General features: G+C 42.4%; 1 protein-coding gene across 1 annotated transcript in view; it reads left to right on the forward strand.

The window, feature by feature from the left end:
- The first annotated feature begins 727 nt into the window (after nt 1-727).
- The window catches only part of LOC118796409 (maestro heat-like repeat-containing protein family member 1), a 34,456-nt gene continuing 13,108 nt past the window's right edge, over nt 728-22,075 (forward strand). The window contains exons 1-27 of the mRNA XM_036555272.1: nt 728-749; nt 1,252-1,397; nt 2,209-2,340; nt 3,368-3,530; nt 3,948-4,046; nt 4,138-4,289; nt 4,867-5,007; nt 6,451-6,543; nt 6,967-7,045; nt 9,762-9,875; nt 10,276-10,349; nt 11,109-11,231; nt 11,494-11,601; nt 13,295-13,439; nt 13,739-13,779; nt 13,876-14,017; nt 15,123-15,175; nt 15,355-15,462; nt 15,912-16,031; nt 16,382-16,504; nt 17,199-17,345; nt 18,446-18,472; nt 19,712-19,834; nt 20,144-20,223; nt 20,633-20,771; nt 21,381-21,476; nt 21,844-21,948. Of these exons, the coding sequence (XP_036411165.1) occupies nt 728-749; nt 1,252-1,397; nt 2,209-2,340; nt 3,368-3,530; nt 3,948-4,046; nt 4,138-4,289; nt 4,867-5,007; nt 6,451-6,543; nt 6,967-7,045; nt 9,762-9,875; nt 10,276-10,349; nt 11,109-11,231; nt 11,494-11,601; nt 13,295-13,439; nt 13,739-13,779; nt 13,876-14,017; nt 15,123-15,175; nt 15,355-15,462; nt 15,912-16,031; nt 16,382-16,504; nt 17,199-17,345; nt 18,446-18,472; nt 19,712-19,834; nt 20,144-20,223; nt 20,633-20,771; nt 21,381-21,476; nt 21,844-21,948 (2,895 nt within the window). The remainder of the gene's footprint in view (nt 750-1,251; nt 1,398-2,208; nt 2,341-3,367; nt 3,531-3,947; nt 4,047-4,137; nt 4,290-4,866; nt 5,008-6,450; nt 6,544-6,966; nt 7,046-9,761; nt 9,876-10,275; nt 10,350-11,108; nt 11,232-11,493; nt 11,602-13,294; nt 13,440-13,738; nt 13,780-13,875; nt 14,018-15,122; nt 15,176-15,354; nt 15,463-15,911; nt 16,032-16,381; nt 16,505-17,198; nt 17,346-18,445; nt 18,473-19,711; nt 19,835-20,143; nt 20,224-20,632; nt 20,772-21,380; nt 21,477-21,843; nt 21,949-22,075) is intronic.

A 22,075-nucleotide genomic window follows, 5' to 3' on the forward strand; every position in this document is an offset into this window, starting at 1 on the left:
ATTGGAAAAGTGTCGCCGTGCTGCAAACTATATTGTATATGCCTAACTGAACTACAGCAAATGTTTTGTTATAAATCGCTTTTGTCGAAGTTCGATACGCTGTTGCAGTTTGGACGTATATCCTTCTAACCACATTGACAAAAATTTAAATGCATCCAGCTTTAATGCAGATCTGTTTTTTTTACTTGAGAGAAAATGTTGCTGTATTCAGTCAAGCATGTAAAGGATTAACTGTACAACCTATCAGACCAACATTCCATTCTGTGTGCGCAGAAATGTCGAGTCACTCTTGGCGAGTACAACAGCAAGGAAGTAAAGATTTAGTATTTTCCCAAGGTTGTATTTCTACAAAGGCAGACTTGGGAGTCCTGTATAGGTGAAATAAGTGTTTGAAAATACGTTGTATTAGTGTCTTTCTTCCCCTTTCTTTTAATTACAACAATTTGTATTTCTAATAATTGTAATAATTTTAGTTCTTCAACCATAGCAGGAGTGTGGGTTAGATCATTGTTTTTATCTTCTGAAAGCTCTCATCCACCTGCTCTTATCCTGGGCACACTGTAGCACACACCCACACTCACACATATGCACCCACACTTTTCATTTGTCATTTAGATTCCCTTTCTCCCATTCAATGTGTCCCCGACTGGGGGCCAAAGGGGTAATCACCAAGTCCCGGGTCCAGATGTATCCCTGAACGTCCAGCCCGGGTCTCATTGCACAAGCCATGGAAGAGTCAGACGTGGAGCGTGAGTCACCCGCCTCAGTTAAGCCACCTTATCAGCAGGTCCTCCTCCGCCAGAGCTATTCCATACCTCAGCATCCTTACCATTTTCACTTCAGTTTGTCCTCTGACCTCAACATTGATATTACCATTAAAACACTGAGTTAGTATGGCTCTGGCAGGTGATAAGGTGTGCATTTGTATGCTTGTCCTGCTCTATTGTTACCATGTGCTTACCTTTTGTGGAATGGGCATTGCTCTCCCCAGCATGTAATTCTATGCTCCTGCCATTTCTGGTGCCCTTTTGAGTTTTTGGTCACATTTCTGAGCTTTTGGGTAGGTCCCCTTGACTCGGTCCTGTTGTTTTTGGGATTGTGGTAACATGCCCAATCCAGTTATACCTGCTTTCACTGGATTGAAAGGACTGCTCATGGTAACTGTTATGAAAGTGTCAAGTGTTGGGTCTGTAGCGCCCCCCCCCCCCCCCCCTGCAGATTTTTGCCCCCTCACCCTTGTGTTGTCTCCAGAGGCATCACTGGCCCTGATGGACTCAGCCAATGACAGGGACCCCGTGGTCCGGGAGCAAGTCAGGAAGTCCCTGCAGACACTGGGAAAGCGGAGGGCTGACAAGATCCTGTCCATGTGCCGGAACTACCTGGTCAAGCACCCAAAGGTCAGACAGCACCGGTGCACAACCAGTATCCCACATCCAAAACTGTCTGAACCTGCTGTATTTTATTATAGATACCGAGGAGGTTTACTGATCAGAAAGTCTGTTTGACAGCAATGTATACAGGGAAGTAACTGGCACCTGTTATAATGGATAGAACCTGTGCTGTTTCCAGGAGTGCTAGTAAATGGGTTGTTGTGAGTTCACACCCCATTCACATTTGCTTCTGTTAATTTCCAGATTTTTAAATGAAAATATGCAAAATATTAGGTCTTTAAATCATGCCAGAGGAGACTGTCTTCTGTACAAATGAATAATTATCATCACTATCATTATCATCACCAGTGCTTTTCAAGGCTAGTACTCTCTCACCATTGGCCCTGGGTACTGGAGCAGTGTAAAGTGAAATAATGTTTCTGAGACAGGACATGCTTCCCATTAGTTATTCATCTATCGATACCTTCACAGAGCATGTTTCTGTTGATTCTCGATCAGCCCAAGGTGCAACAGTGAAATTGACATTGCTGTTATTGTTTAATGTGTATATATGATTGGAACTTGAAATTAATTTGAAACTTTCAGGCAATGGTCTTCAATTGTTTGAATATTAACCACAGAGAAAGTGTTTCATTGCACCTAACCAGTACAACAAGGCTCTGGTTCTCATAAGGCCAAATTATAAATACTTGAATGCTACAATCAGAAACATATTCCTGAGGTTTTATCCAACCCCAAAACACACACACTAGGTGCCTTTTACATGGTCTCACTGCTTTTGGTTGGTTACACCTTACTGCTGTTATTTTGTATGCAGCTGTCAGTTGGACATCGAGTGGTTATACTGCAAACCATTGAGCTGGTGGTTAAGAGCAAGATTGATGAGATAAGCTACCAAAAAGTCAAAGGTATCATTTCACTGGCTTCAGATGAAATGACAAGATCAAAGGTAAGGACGCTTCTCATAACTCCCTTTGTCGGCATAGTTTTTCTTGCAACTGATTCTTACAACTTGAGGAGGCTCCATACCAATCTTTAAGGGCTGCAATCCAGAAGACATTCCAGCTCTATTGTGTCCACTCACACTGTCACATCTGTAGAGGGAATCTAATAAATACAATTTAAATCATGAACAACACTTCGTGAAGTCAGCTTATTCCAACCTTTGTTCCTGCATAAAAAAAGCCTGCAGACAATGCAGCCTTCCAGGACCTTTGTTGAGTTGCTGAGTTTAAAAAGTATATTTTAAATGGGTGTGAATTGGTCTGTCTCAAATATTCCAATCACAAGTGTAGACTGTAGGAAAAGATCATAGACAAGTGATACTCGTAATATGGCAAGAAGCATAAACAAGTAACTTTTTATTCACCTCCAGCTGGCAAGCCAGCCATTGCCTCATCATAGAGTCAGGTTTCATCTTGGAAGGCTGTGATAGACCAGTAACTCTATTTTAATATGTGCTGCTCTCTGTGTTTATCTGAGATATTTTGACCCTTTTTGGAACTTTTCATCCAAATATTGTAAAAATAAAACAACTGACGTCTTTCATGAGCAGGCAGCATCTGTTCACTTTGCAGTGTGATAGAGTGATAGAGCTCACTGTGATAGAGCCCACAGAGTTCCAGGCAGCTTTGTGTCTGTACTGTGATATGTGGTAATTATCAACTAGCTAGCCAACTTCATTTCCTTTGGAAAAAAATTGTGAAAAGCCACACCAAAATACAGCGTCACAAGTAAGGTATCCTCTTTGTGGAGTTTTATTTTTAAGCAAAGAATCCATATGTATTATCTAGCATCATTACTGCTAGAAACAATCTTACCTATCTCCTTTTTAAATGACAGTAACTTCTTTCATTATATTCAGTAACCAGTAAAAGTTTGAAAACATATGTGACATATGGACATGTTTGTGGTTATTATTTGCAAATGATAACAACCTTTTGTTTGTTACATATTTCTTTTTATTTTGCATTCAGGAAGTAGTACCTGATTGGCAGCAGGCAGCCAGCAATATTTTGGTTGCTGTTGGCAACAAGCACGCCAAAGACATCATGGAGGAAATCTTTAACAAATTCCAGCCAGGAGTCCTGCCTCATTTTTTTGTGGTGCAAACATTAGGAAACCTCTCCAACTCAAATGGTAGGCACACAGTCCACACAAATAACAAATATATTTTCCTCAAATAATCAACTTAAGCTTGATAATCAACATAAACTTGATGGTTGTGTGCCCAAATATGTAGTGGAGTAGTACCCAGAGCAGTACTGTAGTTGCTAATAAAACAGAATTAATGTTCTCTCTTATAATCATGAAAGTCACTGTTTTGGTGACAAGATGCTATGCCATGTCCTCTTCATGCTGAGGATATAGAAAAGTTGGAGGAAATTTCAGTCGAGAGCACCCTTTGCATGCTTCCCACCGGCTGAATTGAAATCTCATTCTGCGTGCATTTCAGAACAGAATAAGTGAATTAACTCTGAAATGTGCATCTCTTTTGAGCTGTGTGAATGGGATCCTTTAGCTCTGCCCTGAAGTTTTGTGTTAACTCTGTTCCAGTCTACGGTGTGGTGCCCTTCCTTGGCGCAGTCCTCACTACCATGTTACCAATGCTTGGCATGGCTAGGCAGGATAACATGAAGTGGGTCTTCTCCTCTGGTAAGAACACAGACATGGCACATACTAGAGAACTGGCCAGGGGAGGACTTTTACCTTCTCTCACTCTCTCCCCACCCACTGTTGGTCGCAGCCCTGTTCCACTTTAGCGAGAGCATCATGGAGTATCTCGCCAACCTGGATAAGGCCCCTGACCCTGCAGTGAGGAAGGACGCCTTCTCCGCAGAGATCTACGCTGCCTATGACATTCTCTTCTGCAACTGGCTCCAGAGCAGAGAGGCCAAGGTATGTGGAATGAGGAACGACAGGACACCAATTTGGCCTAATTGAGTTAGTCGTCCTCGGCAGCGTCTCTGTTTGTCGGCCCTGAAAGGCCCTCTGTCGGGTCTCTCCTGTCTGCTCGCTGCCATTGCAGTGGCGGGTCAGTGCGCAACATGGTGCCTCGTTCGGGTCTCTGGTGGAATGCCTGGCAACTGCAGTGGAATGGCCAGTGCTGCGATGCTTTCCCTAGGTGTTGACCAGGAACTGTGACCACTAAAGCCTGACCACTCATGAAGCCTGCCTATTTCTGTGGTCGAATACCCAAACAGGTCATTTATGACCTACAGTTTCTGTTTTAAGTCTCTTACAGAAGCACAGGCACTGTGTACATTTGATTTGAGTCTGTAATGAAACATCTTTGTTGCCTCTCATGCTTTTTAATGCTCCTATGAAACAACAAAGTCAGGAAGAGGTCATTGCCCATATAACAGGAAAGTCATTGGTGTATCAGTTGTGCTTGAATATCAGATAGCCCAGTGTGGGGTTTCCTGCCATAGACGCTGTCCATCGTGTCACATACTGCCTGTTGTGTTTGTCACAGCTCCGGCTGACTGTAGTGGCAGCTCTGGGAGCCATGAGCCACCTGCTGGCTCTGGATAAACTGGAGGAGCAGCTTCCAAAGCTCATTCCCACAATCCTGTCCTTCTACAAGAAGAACCCGGAGTGTTATGTGATCAGCAAGGTGGGCCATAGTGAATTGTGTTAAACCAGTGTAGGTCTGCTGTGCTGTGCAGGTCTGTGTGATTCCCGTTGCCCAGTGATGGAGAATTTAAGTCAGGTCTACCCTGTCCCTGGTCCCTGAGGGATATAGTGTCTGTTGTTGTGTCATTGTGGTCCAGCTCTTAAGTTCCTTATTCAACTCATTAGCAAGAGTGTTAATGGTTTGAAGATAACTGGAAAACCACAGCTGAGTAGCCCTGACTGAAGACAATATAATTCCCTCCATATTTACTCACACCCCCAATTTAACAGGATCAGAAAATGTTTGCTCAGAAAAGAAAAAAAATTAAATATTGGATAATTTTTCCATATAATATTGTTTTTACAATGCAATCTTAATATCATTGCACAGAACAAAATGATATTATTCAAAAATAAAAGCTTTTCTTCATGAAAACACAAGGATCATGATTATTTACAATTATTCACAAGTAAATCTGCTTAATAAAATCCAACAAAAACATTGAAGTTCAGTGGAAGCTTATGAATTTATATGGAGGCATCCCAGCGCTCCCCGTTTCCCTGGGATATAAAAGAATGAAACGCGCAGAAGTAGTTCATTAGTAGTATGCATTATGAAGGTCAAGGTCAGGGGACTCATCATGAGCTCACCTGTTCAGCAGGTTTGTGTTTTTGGCATAAAAAATGGGAAGGGATTGTTAATGCATGTATGGGCCTTGGAGCACTCATTTGGACAGAACTCCAACATGTACCAGCACATTTGGACCAAAAACTTGCTTCTGCTAAGAACCCAAAGCTTGAAAAAAAGGACATTCCAGCATGAGAACGATCTACAACTTTCATCCAGATGTACTAAGAAATGGCTAACTGAGCACAAAATCAGTGTTCGCACCTGGCCGTCTCAGTTTCCAGACCTCAGTCCAATGGAGCATTTGTGGTCAGAACTCAGGAAAGCAGTTCACTAACGGAAACCAAAAGGTTTGAAGCACCCAGAGCAATTCTGCCAGGAGGAGTGGTCAGATATCCCCTCAGAGGAATCAGAACCCCAAAACACACCACAGGAAGCATCACGTAAGTGTAATCCATGCCAGAAGACAATTTACAAAACTACAGGGCTGTGAATGAATGTTTTCTGGAGTGAAACACATTATTTGGGAAAAGTATTCTCTGCACAGTGACATTTAGATTAAAGTAGAATATTTTTTGAGAGCGTTTAAAATCTGAAACCATCTGGCCTTTTAGGACTAGAACAGACCACCCTTACTGTAGATCCTTAAATTTAGGAGAAAGGATTTTCACTTTCTTGTTTTTCAGTTTTTGTGGGATGTGGCTTGATTTCTTGGACTGTGGTTAAAACCTTTGGGCGCTGGTTCATTTGACGGCTTCAGACTCATGGCAGTGCTGTTCTAGTTGCGTGATGAGCATTCATGTGCCGGTTTCACAGAGCCTGTGTCAGATTCTGGATGCTTCTGTGAGCACTGGGAGCCGGGTGCTGGAGTCCCAGATTGATGGCCTCCTGCCTGCTCTGCACCAGCAGGTAACAACCAGCAGCACAGAAACACGGTTCGTGCCGTGCTCTTGACCTTGACCTCTCTGTGACTGAAGGGCTGAGTTGATGGTCAGAGGAGTAACTAGAGGCTTGTCACGCATGACAGATTTCTACTGACAAGCCATGAATGTCAAAGGCTTCTGTTCACCCAGTTTGAGCTCTTCTCCGACCAATTGTAACAACTGTAAGGGTTCCCCATGTGATATATGGCAACTGTCAACTGTGGAGGATTTAAATTTAAAAACAGTTTTTAAATTCAGATGGGCTCAGTGTGCCACTGTTATTTCCTACTTTCCTAATGCAGTAATAATAATTATAAGCAGTAATAATTCCTAATCTGACTGTAGTGTTTGCAGCTTTAACTCAAGATAAACGTCCAGCTCTGGTATGCCTTCTGTTTTGTTTTTCTAGGTGTGCACACCTGTTGACTACAGAAACCCACCCACTGTGAAAAACCATAATGAGGTCCTGAGGTGCTTCAACATTCTGGGTGGGTTTTCTGTGCCCTCTAAAATAAGGAAAGAGTGAGGGGTGCATCTTCAGAGCAATCAAGGCTATGAAATTACATTACAGTCACTCACACAGTCACACTACACACAGTCAAAATTAAAACTGTCCTTTTTGTTGGACAAAGAGCCATTGATGACCACTGTTTAGGTGCTTGCTGCATCTTACGGACAAAGATGTGACAGAATATGTGTGTGAGTGCTTGTGACTAGGGTAGTATGTTTTCAGGTTGCTGTGATCTCTAATCTGTGTGCACTGAACTTTGAGTCACAGTCAGTTGAGCACAGATTTAATCCGCTGGTCATGCGCCTGATAGGATTTAGAGTTTTAATCAATGTTTAAGTGCACTGGAGTAGGTGATGCAGAATATGTGCTGTCATTTTTACCTCTGCTGTTTAAGCCCTATAAAGGTCCAGGGACAGCAGGAATTCATGTGTATTGTAGTGCAGTGTTTATGAGTTGGAATGTTCTCGCATAAACAATTATTTTTTTATATATATATATATTTTAGGGGATGTAAAAATATATTGAATTTTGCGATCGCAATAACAAAAATATCTCGATACCATCGTGGGTCTGTGACGAAATCTACCAGGATATTACATGGTTATTTCACTAGCATAGTTGCATTCTACTACCTCTCCTTGTCGAAAATTGTATTTTTTTTTCCTAATTTTCTCCCCAATTTGGAACGGCCAATTCCCGAATTCTGGAATGTCCAATTTGTCATCAACGAAGTTCGGTCCCATTACACAACCCCCGCTGTCAATCCGGGAGAGCGAGGACAAGCACGTGCCCTCCTCCAAGACACGTGATGTCAGCCGCTGCTTCTTTTCGCACTGTGGTCCACAAGCTAACCTAGCACAGAGATGAGTCTGAGGAAGACATTTCGTATGCAGCTTTGGCATGTGGACCACAGGTGCCTGATCGACCAGCAGGGGTCACTGTTGCTAATGGGACTGAAGCCCCTGCCGACATACCCACCCCTATCCCCAGCAGAACGAAGCCAATGTGTTCCGCTTGTGAGCTCCCGGTCACTGTAGGCTAGTGACATAGTCGGAGTTGAACCCGGGTCGTGGTACTCAGTCTACACTCAGACCGAGTGCTTTTACTGACTGAGGCACTCGGGAGCTCAAAAATTGTATTGTTTTTGTTTTGTAATTGTACGGGGGCAGTTTGTTCCTTAGGGTGGTTGGGCGACGCACCAGCAAAGGGGGAAAGGGAGGGAATTTTTCTATCACATTCTACCACAGTGTTATGCTAGCTGTGACTGTTCTACACAGTTTGTCCTGCCTCTGAATATCATAGTCCAATCAGCGTCAAGTCGTGTTCCATGGAGTACCGCTACTACCGCCCCTTTCGGGGGATTTCAGTCTGGTTGAAAATCGCCCAGATCGCTTTGATAGACTCTCATGTTAAGGCATTTTTTTTTCGTACTGCAGGCGCTGCAATGCAATCTGTATGGGTTCTGGGTGGGCTTGCACTAACGTGCTTTCGTCATACGTAACCTGGTGTAGGGATCGCCGGGGCAGCCAGCGATCTTGTCACATTCAAGGTCACCATGGCTAATGTTACCTCAGCTCAGAGTAACTTGATCATGTCATTAAGAGAAATACTATTCAGTCATCGTAGTAATCAGGATAAATTGGCAGCTGAAGATTTAGGACCACCCAGACCAAATTTAAACATCAAGCAAGTATCTACAAAGAGGGGGGGTCGTATAGCTGGGGATTTTGGCGGAGCTGGTATGAGCGGGAAAACGTGGCTAGCAGGCTGCGAAGTAGCTAACGCTCTGTTTGCAATGTGACAATGTCTAGTTAGCTAGCTGCTAATTTACCCATTGAACGGGTCACTTTAGCCATCATTACAACAATTGCCCCCCCCTTAGAGATTTGGCAGGAGCCGTTACTGAATTGTACATACATAGTTCAATCATTCATTGCCAAAGACAATTCATGCCAATTTTTGCACATGCTTAGGTCAGAAACACTTTAAGTTAAAAGGGGAAAACAAATTTTATATGAATAAAAAATGCTGATATATTATTTAATGAAATAATTTTATTAAGTTTTTTTTTTAATCATTTTTTAAGTCATCATTTTCCTTCATTTTTTAATATCACGATAACTATCGTATTGTGTACTTTTATTGTGGTATTATTGTACCGTGAGTTTTTGGTATATATATAGTGTGTGTGTGTAATCTTATGAAGTAAAATATGACAAAACCTGACATATAAGGAATACCTGCCAAACTATCTTTATAGTCATCTAAAAGATTAGATATAAACAGTGTATATTACCATAGATGAGTGGAAATTCAATCAGTTATTGGCTCATTTGTTAATATTTTGTTTACATACATTTCAATACTGTACAATATGTTATGTACTGTGCATGCATAAATTAACAAAGCATGACATTAATTGATCTTCTTGATTAGATTATCTTTTTAAAAAATATTTGGGATATTTTTACATGAAGAAAGTATCCTCCTTCTAACTTCTAAAAAGTGAAAAAACTGATTTTATATCTCAACATACCAGTAATCCGTAAACAGTAATCCAGTGCTCTATAGGTGTGGCTTTTGTTGGGTTGCTTGCGCTGTACATTAGCAGTAACACATTTTGCTCTCTTGTAGAGCAATGGAGAAAGTATGTAGTTAATGAAGGCTTTTTACTCTCCCACCTCTCTATCCAGCCAACACTTTTCCCAACCGTGTAATACCGTTCGTCCTTCAGAAACTGGAGATAAGCAATGAACGCAATCGTCTGGGCTCCCTGGCCGTGCTGAAGCACCTCATTAACACTTCCAGTAAGAACCTGAAACCAGCCGCCGTAATGAGGGGACACCCTGCACAGTCACGAGTTATCTCAGGTTTTGGGGAGAATGCCCGCCCCTGTCAGGAGAAGGTGACCCCTGCTCCCAGAGGGCCACAAGCCAGGAGGTTTTCCAGCTGTCTATACAGTGAAGTGCAGAGTCCCTTGAGTTCATGGCTTAACAGTTTACACCTGAATGTGCTGAGCCAAATATCTGACACAGCTGCATGATTAAGAGTGAAATTGAAATGGAAGAACTGCAAGTGGTGTAGAAGTCCAGGTCTGGGGCTGCCCACTGCGAGCTTGTATGATGCAAACGTGGACCTTTGGAAATAATGAGTTTAATTGGAGAGTCCAGCGCTCTAACTGGCTGATAAATCTCTCTGGCACTTCAGCTACCATCATGGAGACCAAGAAGCTGCTCATTCTCAACAGTATCAGGCAGCCGATGCTCGATCATAGCAACAAGGTAAGCTTATCGCCGCATCACCAGCAGCGCATGGCAATGGCTGTCTACATGACAATTCCTTAGACATATATGTTGTAGATGTACGTGTTTTAACATCATTATTTTGTGTGTCAATACTTTGCCTGACTCACACGATTCCTACAGCAACTTTTTTTTTGTTTTTTGTTGAAATACCTGTGATTTCTAGATTCTGGTCTGTGTTGTTTCTCATGCACTGATGAAAAATAAAGGGCTCAAATACTCATTTAAAAGGCCAAAGCTATCTTCTCTATGAACACCAAACTCCAAATCAGTCAGTCCAAGTTAGAACAGCACATGGTGCATCATTGGCTACTGTTGTGTCGATATATGCTAGTAAAATATTTTATAATAGCTAAATACTGACCTCTTGTAGCAATTATACCCAAATTCAACACAAAAGCTGCAATTTTTAAAAAAAGTGTTTCATGTGAGTCATGTTTTTGAATGTAAGGACCTTATGCTAAAAGGATATATAGAGGTGATTACAATTTTGCATCAATAGTCGTACTGCTTCTTTGACAGTTATTGCTCTCTTAGGGGTTTTATATTTAATTTAGTATGGCCACCACATTGTGTAAGCCCAGTATGTTTTTTTTTTCACTTTGGGATGCTGCCCACAGCTTTTTGAATCCCTGTGAAGTATAAACTGCAGTAGGAAACCATAAAGGAGAAAGCATTTAAGGAGCCCTGATGCCCGCAGTGCTGTGAGTGAGCAGTGTGTTCTGCTGCCCCCTGCAGGTGAAAAAAATGGTGGTTCAGGTGATCAGTGCCATGGCTCACCATGGGTATTTGGAGCTGGAGGGGGGAGAACTGTTGGTGCGGTTCATCATCCTGCACTGTGCCCTGCCTGATACTTACCACGTATGTCTGTCCTCTGCCCTGCCAGGACCTCCCACATGTAACACCATCAGGGCTGCTCACATGCAGATAATTGTTTGTGCGTCCTCGTTTCGGCACGCAAGGCCGCGATTACACCACCAGCAATGGTCACTTATGAGTTGTTACAGTATTTTCATGCAGTTTTGACAAAAAATGTCCTCTGGTTGTGTGTCAGCGAGGGATCTGCTTGGCGTTGATGGCGTTTCTGTGTGTCCTTGTGCCTGTGTGTCATGGCTGCATGCAGCGTGGGGACTGCCCCCCTGACTTGGAGGAGGTGACCGATGAGGCGCTGCGGAGCATGTGCGAGAGCACGCTCCACCTCCTCGCCACCACGGTGGGGCACCTGACCGACGTGAGTCCCACCCCTCCCTCACATGAGAGCTCATTTAAATGCAGGACAAGGGGAATATACCTCGCCCATCTGCCAAATATGTACATATTACAGACTACAAAATATAACCATCCACTTCAGGTTTGCAATTCTTTTATTATTTTTAAAAAACCATAATTCCTCATATTAAATATACAAATGTCAAAATTTGATGATTTTTGTGACATAAATAATATATTTTCTACATATATATATATATATATATATATATATATATATATATATGTATGTATGTATGTATGTATATATCTAGTCTAATATCTTAGACTAGGCATACGACTGTGTGTTAACATATGTTGCGTGTTTTGAAAGCCTTTCTGTAGGCAGAGTATCATGGCTCTGGACTGCAGCCTCCCTGCATCTCTTCTAGTAATAACATCCTAAGGAAGGTGCTTGCTCTCCCCTGTTCTGCACAATAATCCTCCCCCTTACATCACTGAAGACCAGAAGTCATTATGCCAGTGACAGTGGACATTAATCATCCGCCCCAGTAGCTGTAGCTGAGCATTATGCTGGCGCCTTAATTGTACACATTAGCTTCCCGCTGCATTCCTGGAGAGTGTAACAGCTGGTTGCGGGGAGTCATGCTATTTTTATTAAACAGACCTCCCCCTCCACCATAAATATTTTTCAGTTTATAATTAGGTGTTTATGGCTTTGCATTGACTTTTCCACAGCATAATCTGTAATCTGTGCGATGATTTCCACAGAACTGCTTCAAAACAGGCCTAATTTATTTCTACCACCTAATGTGGTACATATTACATCTGAGCAGTGACACTGAAGAATTAGCGTTACCCATGGGGCTGGGAGATGTTGTTATTGTTTACGGGGCTTTTTTTTTTTTTACTTCTACACACAAAATATTAACATTGTTACTAACATTAAAAGTGACACTGTCTTGGCCTTGTGGGGTCCACCAGAATGCAGTCTTCTGTTATGCCAGGAAAAAATCACAGTTGTAAGCTGCAGCTAACAGTGATTCCAGAGGGTTCTGGGGTTTTTCATGAATGTTTTTTTTTTTTTTGGCAAAAAAATCAGTAAATGTCCCTTTGGATTGTGAGCACAGGATGTGTTTCCAAGGTGATACCAAGGATGGCATTGATGTTGCTGTCTGTAGAAGTCACCCACCCTTAGACTGGCAGCAAACACCAGATAGGTTATTCTTAACGTGCCTTGATGGAGAAATGAGTTTCTTTTCCATGGTGAGAGAAAATACCCCTATAAAGGCTTGTAAGACAGTTTCACCATCATAGCTGGGCCTCTTATGTTTTGCCTAGTAACAGCACAGATTTGTTTCCTATTCTTTCTGCATGGTTACCAACCCAAACACCAACATTTGACAAGGCTCTTTCATCACTTCAGCTCAGAAGCTTTTATGAGTCACAGGCGAGGTCTTTTTGTAGTGTGTCCAGAAGGAGGTGTTTAAAAACAATTGAAAAAAAGGACCTGAATGAATCTTCATGGATGCGTTTTTTTATTCGTGTTCTGAAGTTGATAGTTTGATTTATTTCATGCCCAAGCACCTCACATAGCTGTGATATCATCTCTTTAAAAGGACACCATTCTAATAGGAAACAGGAACTTTCGGGTTTCCTGTGTGTGAGGCGTTATCACGTACTGTGTGTGATCTGGTGTCCTGCCCCTCTCACAGGTTCTCTGGCCCTCCCTGTTTTGCTACCTGACCCTGGCACAGTACACGGATGCCACCACACCCCTTTGCCAGACTCTCATCGTTCTAGCCAATAAGAAGAAAGCATTCATGGATCCAAGCCTCATCGTTGACTTCAATGCGCAAAGTTGCATTATGACCACTTCCATTACTATACTGTTGAGATGAATCTGATTTGTCTGTTTTGAATGACTGTAATCTAGTGACAATGTATAGTTATACTTAAGACAGGCGCTCTACTCCTTAATCTAAAGTCCTTTGGCCCTTTTCTGAAATCAATACTGTATGTTTATTAGAAATAACAAATATATCTGTGGGATAAAGAGGACCTTCTCCAGAAACATTATTATTTACTCTGTTTGAGTTCTATGATTTGCAGAAACTGGTTGACTAATGCTCAAACTTTTTCCATTTATTTGGTTTTAGAAAATCTCCCCTCACCGTACATTCTCATGATGAGGCTACTGGTAAGTGACTGACAAGGCCTCAAGGTTTCAAGAGTTGACAGGGATTCGATGGGACTGGTTATGAGCAAAACCTGCCACTTTTTGTGCACGGCCCAGGTCAACGCCTCGCTCCCCTTCCGCGGCCGAGGTCGGGGCGCCCCGTCTCTGAGCCTGCTCAACGTCCTGAGCTCCAGCATTCACCCCAACCTCGAGTGTATATGGCAGTCCGAGATCCCGCACCTCCTGCACTTCCTGGAGGGTAAGGGGCCAATCACAGTGCAGAATGCTTTGCCTGAAAAGGCCACTCAAATACTGTGCAGCACGGTAACTCCTTGGCCCAGAATTGGTGTGACCTCACCTTTTGGTAGCATAGTAAAATGTTACGTGTATGTTGGTACCAAAATGGTAATTGAATGTTGAATTTACTTTAAAAATGTTGTAATATGTTTAGTTGCTCTGTCTGAACTTATGTTTGTCTGTTTGTATGAATTGAGGGATAGCAAGACAGTACACTGAACCTAATAACATACAAACCAAGCAACAAATAAATTAATACATAAAACTCTTCCCATTATTAAGAACAGCACCAGTTTCAATTGTTGTATTTCTAAATGTAAAGAAAAGAGAAAGGTCGTCATAGCCCTGTTACTGGTGAATGATTTCTCTCATAAAGAGCCTACTTTGAATTCAAGTGGGGCCGTGAATGTTACCACGGATCTTCAATCATGTGAAGTGTTTGATTGTGTTGGATCACGTACAGTATCATGGACAGAACAGTTTCTTCCCCCTCGGAGTGGAACTGGAAGTTATTAGTGTCAGATTCAAAGGGGAGGGCACAACTCCAAGATCCCCTTTACAATCACAGGCTATTTCTGTGCCTTTTTTACACAAGAGTGAGCAATTTTTGGTTGATTGACCTTTCTCACATCGCTGCTGTTTTGTGCGGTGGGGAGTGAAAGCAGAATGAAATTATGAAATAAATCATGGTGTTGAAACGCATCCTTTGAAATTACGGCAGGCTTGGGACACTGTTCAGGAGAGTGATGCCTAGAGCAGGAGTGGGCAGTCCAGGTCTGGGAGCACTAGAGCCATTTCTGGTTTTTGTTCCACCCCAACTCCTAATCACACAGCTGTATTAACTGTTCTGCAAAATTAATGGAGGTGACCGCTTTTCACCATTCAGACTGTATCGCCTTCTTGATTTTAACATGACACTTGATTCAGACTGAGTCGTCGAGTGTTCAGAAGTGTTCAGAAACAACAGTCAGAACTATCCCCCTCCCCCTGGCCTAGAGAATACTGATGTCTCGCAAAGACATTTCCATTTTAACCTTTTCATGACCCTTCTCTCTCTGACTGCTCAGAATCCACAGAGGAAACGTTAAACAGACGAGGCTGGGAGGGAAGTCTTCTCCAGGTTCGCTTCGGTTTATCTCATTAAATCTCGCTGAAGTACAGTACTCCCCGGTGTTTTTTGCCTTTGTTGCATTGCTTTGCATGGTGTGATAGTATTTGTGTGCAAACGAATAGGCAAACAGCTGTACACAGTGAAACTTTGATTTGTTTTCAGTTTATATTTATGTTTATTCATCATAGCTCTTGTCCAAGTCTTTGGTGGCCATCTCGTATGATAAGTGGAACTGCCAGCTTGCTACCGAAGCGACCCGTTATCTGTCCACTTACAACAGCTACCTGGAGGAGAAGGTGAAAAGGAGTACCTGAACATTGAGCTCCCACCCTGCTTACCACTCACACACCTCATTCACGTAGTCTGCACGCTCCCACCTCTCTCTGTCTACATACACACCTCTCGACAGTATCTACAGTATCTCCTCAATTACAAACCTAATGTCAAACCAGAAATATTTGCTGATACATAATTTCACAATTTTTGTGTATCAACAAATATTGAGTAAAATGTGTCATCCATCATTGATCACAAAATGCGATTTTTCATTGGTTCAGACACGTGCCTTGAAGTTCTGTTGCTTTCATTGCTTCCTTTTTTACTTGTTTTTATCTCCTCATCAAGTTTGCATGGAAGTTCAGTTCAATAATGCTAGCCATTTGTGACATAGCAAGATTGTACTAGCAATTCACACCGTTGCCCCAGTAACCTTCCCCGCCTGTTCTGTTACCCTGTTACCCTGCAGTGCTTTCTGTATAAGTGCATCGGCGTGACCCTGCAGCACTGCGGCAACAAGGAGGTAGTGGCCAGGCAGCTGCAGGAGATCCTGCTCCGTGCGCATCATCAGGACGCCATAGAACGAGAGGTTATTTCTGTTGACTCCCTCTGTGCACTGTGCCAAGCGGGACGTCTCACCCATTTTGTCGGCCGAATGGCCTGCTTAATGACAGCCTTGTGGCAGATAGCAGCCCGGCCCCTTCAGTCGCTTTGAATTCTTTTCCACCCTCTAAACTGCTATTTCTGCCCTCGCGCTTTAATTCAACTTTGTGTTTCTTTATAAGATTTCAATTATTATTATTTTAGGGGGTTTTGAAGTCTGTAATGAAAGGGCCATGGACAGAGTGGATCATGTAAATATATTGTTTGAGACTTTGAGGTTGCAATATAAATTTGAGATCTGCTAATAAGGGGTATTTGGGGTAATCGGTTTTACAGGGAGCGGCAATGGGAATTGGGCTTTGTGCCAGCAGCCATCTCGAAGATACTTTGGCAAAGCTGGAAGCTTTTGGGAAATCTGATGTCTTCAAGAAAGCCTCAGGAATATTTGGTCTGCTTAAAGTAGGTATTACATGGATTTGTTTAATCTTAAAATGAGGAATCTACAATTTATGAACTTCAGTCTGCCTTTCAGGAATGCTTAATGTTTTTCCTCCCCCAGAGAATGTGATGAATGCTGCTTTGCTGATAGTAAGAATCCAACTGCACTTTTTCAGAATGGTTAATAAAATGCATTATTCTGTGGAATAACAGCCAAAGTATGAAGTTGAAGGAACTGTACTATGTCTATCATTATGAATGAGGTTCTCAAGATTATCATCTGTCAGTGTCACACTATAACTATAGTGGTAACTACAGAAAACGTCTTCCCATCATGCCAGGGGCACCTAGAGTGTTTATCCGAAATGTGCTTGATATTTTCTGTTATAATATTGTTGAACAAAGGCATTATGTAGTCACAACTTGAAATTATAGGATGTTGCCAGGTATACTTATTCAAAAAGAAAAATTAAATTCAGGGAAGGGCATTGTTTGCATATGCACCTGTGCTCAGTTGATGTCCTCACAGTGTTGATTTATTAAAGTTTGGGGTGTCCAATCAAATTTCTTTCCTGGGTTTGGTCCTTTCAGAGTGTCCTCCAAAGTGCCCTATAAGAATGTTGTTTTTTGTGATTGAGTGCTGGTGTGACAGAAATGACAATTTGTGCATTAGCCTGTGTTGACACTGGCCTGTGGCTGCCTCTCCTGGCCACAGGACAAGAGTGACATGGACATTGAGAAGGTGAAGAGCACGCTGATCTTGTGCTATGGGTATGTGGCCCTCCATGCCCCAGAGGACCAAATCCTGGGCAAGATTGACTCAGAGATCTTACGGAACATCAGCAAGCACTTCAACACTAAGGTACACAGCAATCCCCTATATACAATAAGTCAGGAGTTCTCAACCATCCTGACAAACATCTCAGTGATTCACCTGGAGTGCAGTTTCATATATTTTACAATGTTTGTCACATGTCACACATTTTGCAAACCGCTAGCGGTACTGTTAAATACCCTGGTTGAGATCCTCAGTTACCCCCCGAATCCTTTCTCCAGTGTATCCTCACAGCCTGGGCACCAGACAGTCAGAGGGGTACTGAACCCCGTGTCATTGAATATACATTTAGTCCTATATTTTCTAAGACGTGATTTAGCTCCTCTCCTAATGGGAGAGAGAAACTGGTTTAGCTGCTCTATTTGAAAATGAATGGTTGAAACGTAATCAGACCTCCAGAACATTTTTGGTGGCTTTAGATATGGCCAGAAAATACCTCTGCCTTTCGCCGTGAAACTGTGATGTTTTCCTTAATAGCAAGATAAATAGGTGGAATAGCTGCGGTTTAACATTATGCTTGAAAATCCGTTTTTATGGTCCCTGGAATACCGCGCTTGCTTTGGTTGGCATTCCACAGAATGATTTCTTATGGTTTAGCTATGGAGGGGTAAGGACATGCTGATCAGACAGTTGGTGCTACCCTCAAAGGCAGAGTACAGGAAAATAAGGCTATTTTTAAAAAGCGCCATTCAACAAAGCTTGTAGGCAAACTCTCTTCACACATTACCAGCTGAATTCATGTCACACGGAACCATCAGTAAATGTGATTTTCATATAACCAGACTGCATTTATGGGAGTTTACTTCAGAATAAAGAATGTCACCATAATATTATTAAACAAGACCTTGCTAGTAGGTATCCAGTCCTCCTAAAAGATGCTTTGCTCCTCTTACAGAGAGTTGTATATTAAAAGTTGTCTTAGCATAAGTATGGCATATTGTTATCTGAAAAGGTGGTAGTGATGTAGTGTTATTGTATTTATGATTTTGCCACCACAGGAGGAAAAAGGTGTTTTATGGACTGACAGAGTTGCTTTTCTTAAAAATGAACACTAGAAAAATAAAGCATTTCCACTGAAACAACGCACATGCGAAACGTTAAACCCCTGTTACTTTTATGTTATACAGGTTCTGGGAGTAAAAGTTGAGACCAAGGTATCGTCAAAGGAGACCAGCACAACAGCTCTCTTCTTTAACTAAACCCTCAACTCTCTAAACTGCCTCTCTGAATCTTGGCAAGCAGGTAGCAATGTCCCAAGATGAATCTTTCTGAACTTCTTAAAAAAGCTCCAGTGGGCCCATCTGATGTTTAGTTTGGGTTAGTTGTACAGGAAGTAAAATACTCAAGTCCATGTTTCACTACAGAGAAGAAATGCCTGGCTTCTTTGTTATATCTGGAAGTAAGCATGTGGTCTTGTGTAATGAGCCAAAGGCATTGGCAGATTTGAACAACGTAATACTAAATCTCCAGTGTTTGACTCTGATGTTGAAAAGTTCATGCTTTTCATAGGCAGGAATTCCACTGCCTCACCATACTGATTTCCTCAAGGGACTTCTGTGCCATTATTGACTTCTGAACCAGTCGAAATTAGAGTTGAATTAGTTAAACTGACCCTTCGTGACTTCAGAAAATTGCATGTTTTAATGAAAGCTTCTCTCAGAGTTTCATGCTAATGCAGTCAATTCCAAACTTCCCAGTTTCCTGCTAACATCTTGTGATAATTGTAGTTATGTGCTTGGCTTCACAGACCTGTGTAATGTCATACATGCTCATGTTTTAAGATTTTTTAAAGATCTGAATAATTTCTGATTAGCTGATTATGAAGGCCTGAATATAACCATGATGTTGAATTTCAACCTCTTCAGTTATGTCAAATATTTCTTTCATCCATAAGGACTATAAATGAATATTAGATCTTTACGAAAACACTTTGAAAAAGAAATTGGTAGATTAATACTTTGGTTTGAATAATTCTCTTTGTCTTTCCTCCTGTAATATTTACATTTTAATCATGTCTTGGACTCCTGTAAAGGCATCAAACCTGATTAAATGATTTTCTATGAATCGTAACCCCACTCTCAGTGAACACAGTTAAGGGACCCACAGTGCCACAGAGCTTTTAAAACTGTTTCTGATAGACAGTTCAGGCATTAGACATTAGAAGATATGCATTTGGATCATGTCATTATTGCCTCTAAAGAGATTTGCTTGGTTACACTTCAGATCTGTTTGTAGAGGAGGGGCTCCAAGAGTTGGTATTTACCAGTTTGTTTGCTGGCTGTTTGGCCATTCACAGCATGAGTTTTGCTGGCTGAGGCCCTGGCCTTGGCCTACCACTGTGGTGAAGTCATCATGTGTTATCTGTGTGTCTGTGTGCCCCTGACTCCTATCAGGACCTGACGATGAAGCTCAGCTTGATCCAGAGTGTGGGCCTCATTGCCCAGGCCGTCTGTGCCTGCGTGCGCCGGCAAGGCTACCTGTTCTCACGCAAGCTGGAGCTCATGGGTGTAATGATGGTCAGTAGCCCTCCGCTTGTGTGACTGAGGTACTCTGCCTGTAATGGCAATGACAAAATGGAGGTGTACAAGTGTGTGTACTCACCACTGAGTCAGTGATGTTCATGCTGAAGAAAGTTAAATCATCAATCATCAATAAAGAGTTTTAAGTTTAATTTTAAAGTTAAGTTTAAAGTTCAGTTTTTAATGCATGTTAAAATTCATGCTTTGCTTTTCTTTTTGCACTGTAGAGTCCTGGTTTGTGCCGTTAAAATGAAAGTTTTTGTGTTGAGGGAATTGCCAGTATCACATTTCTCTGTTTTGTTGAAGGACTTTATTAAGGCAGAACCAGCCGATGTCATGAGGAATCCAGTTCGCCATCTTGCTATGACTACATGTGCCAACCTATTGTATCCTTCATGATAATAGATTATGTGCAGAAATCCAGCCGCACATTTTAGACTCCCTGATATGTGGACACACCAACTGTCTGTTCCTGTCCTGTCTCTTCCTTTTCAGCGCCTCGTCCTGGTTAATGTTTATTACAGACTAATTCCACTAAGTAGCCTTTATTCTGATGATTGAGTACTAAAATTTCCACAGCTCCATTGAGGTTTCAGTGAAAATCTGGAAAGGTGCCATGTTTTCACACGATGCCGTTAGTGTCACAAAGGCTGAGATGCCAGTGAGGCTGAGAGGCCACGCTTTCGAGAAGCTGAACCCCTGTCCCAGATGCTCGGATGGGGGGGAGGGGGGCATGGGGCGTCCCCTTTGAGCTGGCGATGAGCGACGGTGTTTACCTTTGACTGGCGGTCCCAGCTCCCTGGACCCTGCTCTGACAGAGAAGGAAAAGGCTGACATGTTGCACACCTGTCTAAACAGCGTGTTTGGGCTGCCCCCGGTGGAGGAGCCAGACCAGGGCAAGGAGGAAGAGGTGCTGGACCCGCGGCAGAGGGAGGTGAGGACCCCCTCACCGCCCCAGTTCCCCTTGTACCCCCTCATATCCCTGAATGGGTTAGCTAACAGAGGTACAAATGCTACCCCCGCCCCCATTCCCCTGTAGGTATTAGGGTTGGGAGGGTTCATTTGCTTTTACGCATTCCGGAGCTCAGAGAGGTGGTGTGCGAATGCTGTAATGATGGTTCTGTCCTCTCTGTAGAGCACAGAAGCTGCACTCCTCAGGATGGAACCCTTGACAGCTTGTCACAGCTCTGAGTTTGGTTCCCCTTTGCGATTCACAGTTCGACAGTGGAGTCCTGGAGATTAACTTAAAATGGGACTATTCCTGACACAAGTGCCTCAGAGGAGACATCCTGTATTTATGTGTCACATAGATAAAACGTAATATCAGTCATGAATGCACTCAGTGTAACAAACTAAACTTTAACTAAACTTAAGAAAAACTTTGTTTTTTTTTTACTTTTCTTTAAAGTTGTTTCTAGCCTTTTAATTGGAACCTATCATTAAGCACACATCTTTAAGACAGTGCAGTAATCATTGGGAGGGAATTAATGGTAAAATTAGCATGAGAGCGATAGATACGTCTAATAGCAGTGTTCCTCCGCAGGCTCTGTATGCAGACACGTTCAGTGCTCTTGAGGATCTCCTTAAGACTGTCCTGGTGCGAGACGTGACTCCAGATGGACTTCAGAGTGTGTTCAAGGTATTGCAGTCCTATGGGCATCATCAAAGAAGACACTAACCCATAGATTTCAGCTGACATTCATCCATCACTTTGACACAAGCATTCTTCCCAAAAATGAAAGGGCGAAAAATTGTTTGTGTTAAAAACAATTTAACCAGTTTCCCGAATAATAATGGTGATCATTGAACTTGCTGAGCTGTAGTTAAACTGAACTTACACTTGTATTGGTGAGTAGTGTGTTAAATTTGAGAACATAGGTCGACTGAATTGGGAGTTGGGTCCTGAGGCAAAAGGCACAGTGAAATGGCTGCCCAGTGTGTTGCCTGTGCTGGTGTCGCACCTGCTGCTGTGAGCAGGCATAACTCTGGCGGTTTGGTCCTCTCAGCATGTTGAGGTTTGGTTGAGCTCAGCGCTGGACCATGAACGGGAGCGAGCAATGAAGACCACAGCTGAGCTGCTGGATTTCTACCTGAACAACGTCAGTGTCAAAGTAAGGTTCTTCGTCAGTTTGATAGACGCTGCCCCCTTACTCTGGGTGATTTATGTTATTTTAAACACAGGCAACAACATATTAATACCACAGAATTTATGCTGGAACAATTTTTTGTGAAGAAACT

Source organism: Megalops cyprinoides, chromosome 21 (assembly GCF_013368585.1).
Source record: "Megalops cyprinoides isolate fMegCyp1 chromosome 21, fMegCyp1.pri, whole genome shotgun sequence".
NCBI classification, from domain to species: domain Eukaryota; kingdom Metazoa; phylum Chordata; class Actinopteri; order Elopiformes; family Megalopidae; genus Megalops; species Megalops cyprinoides.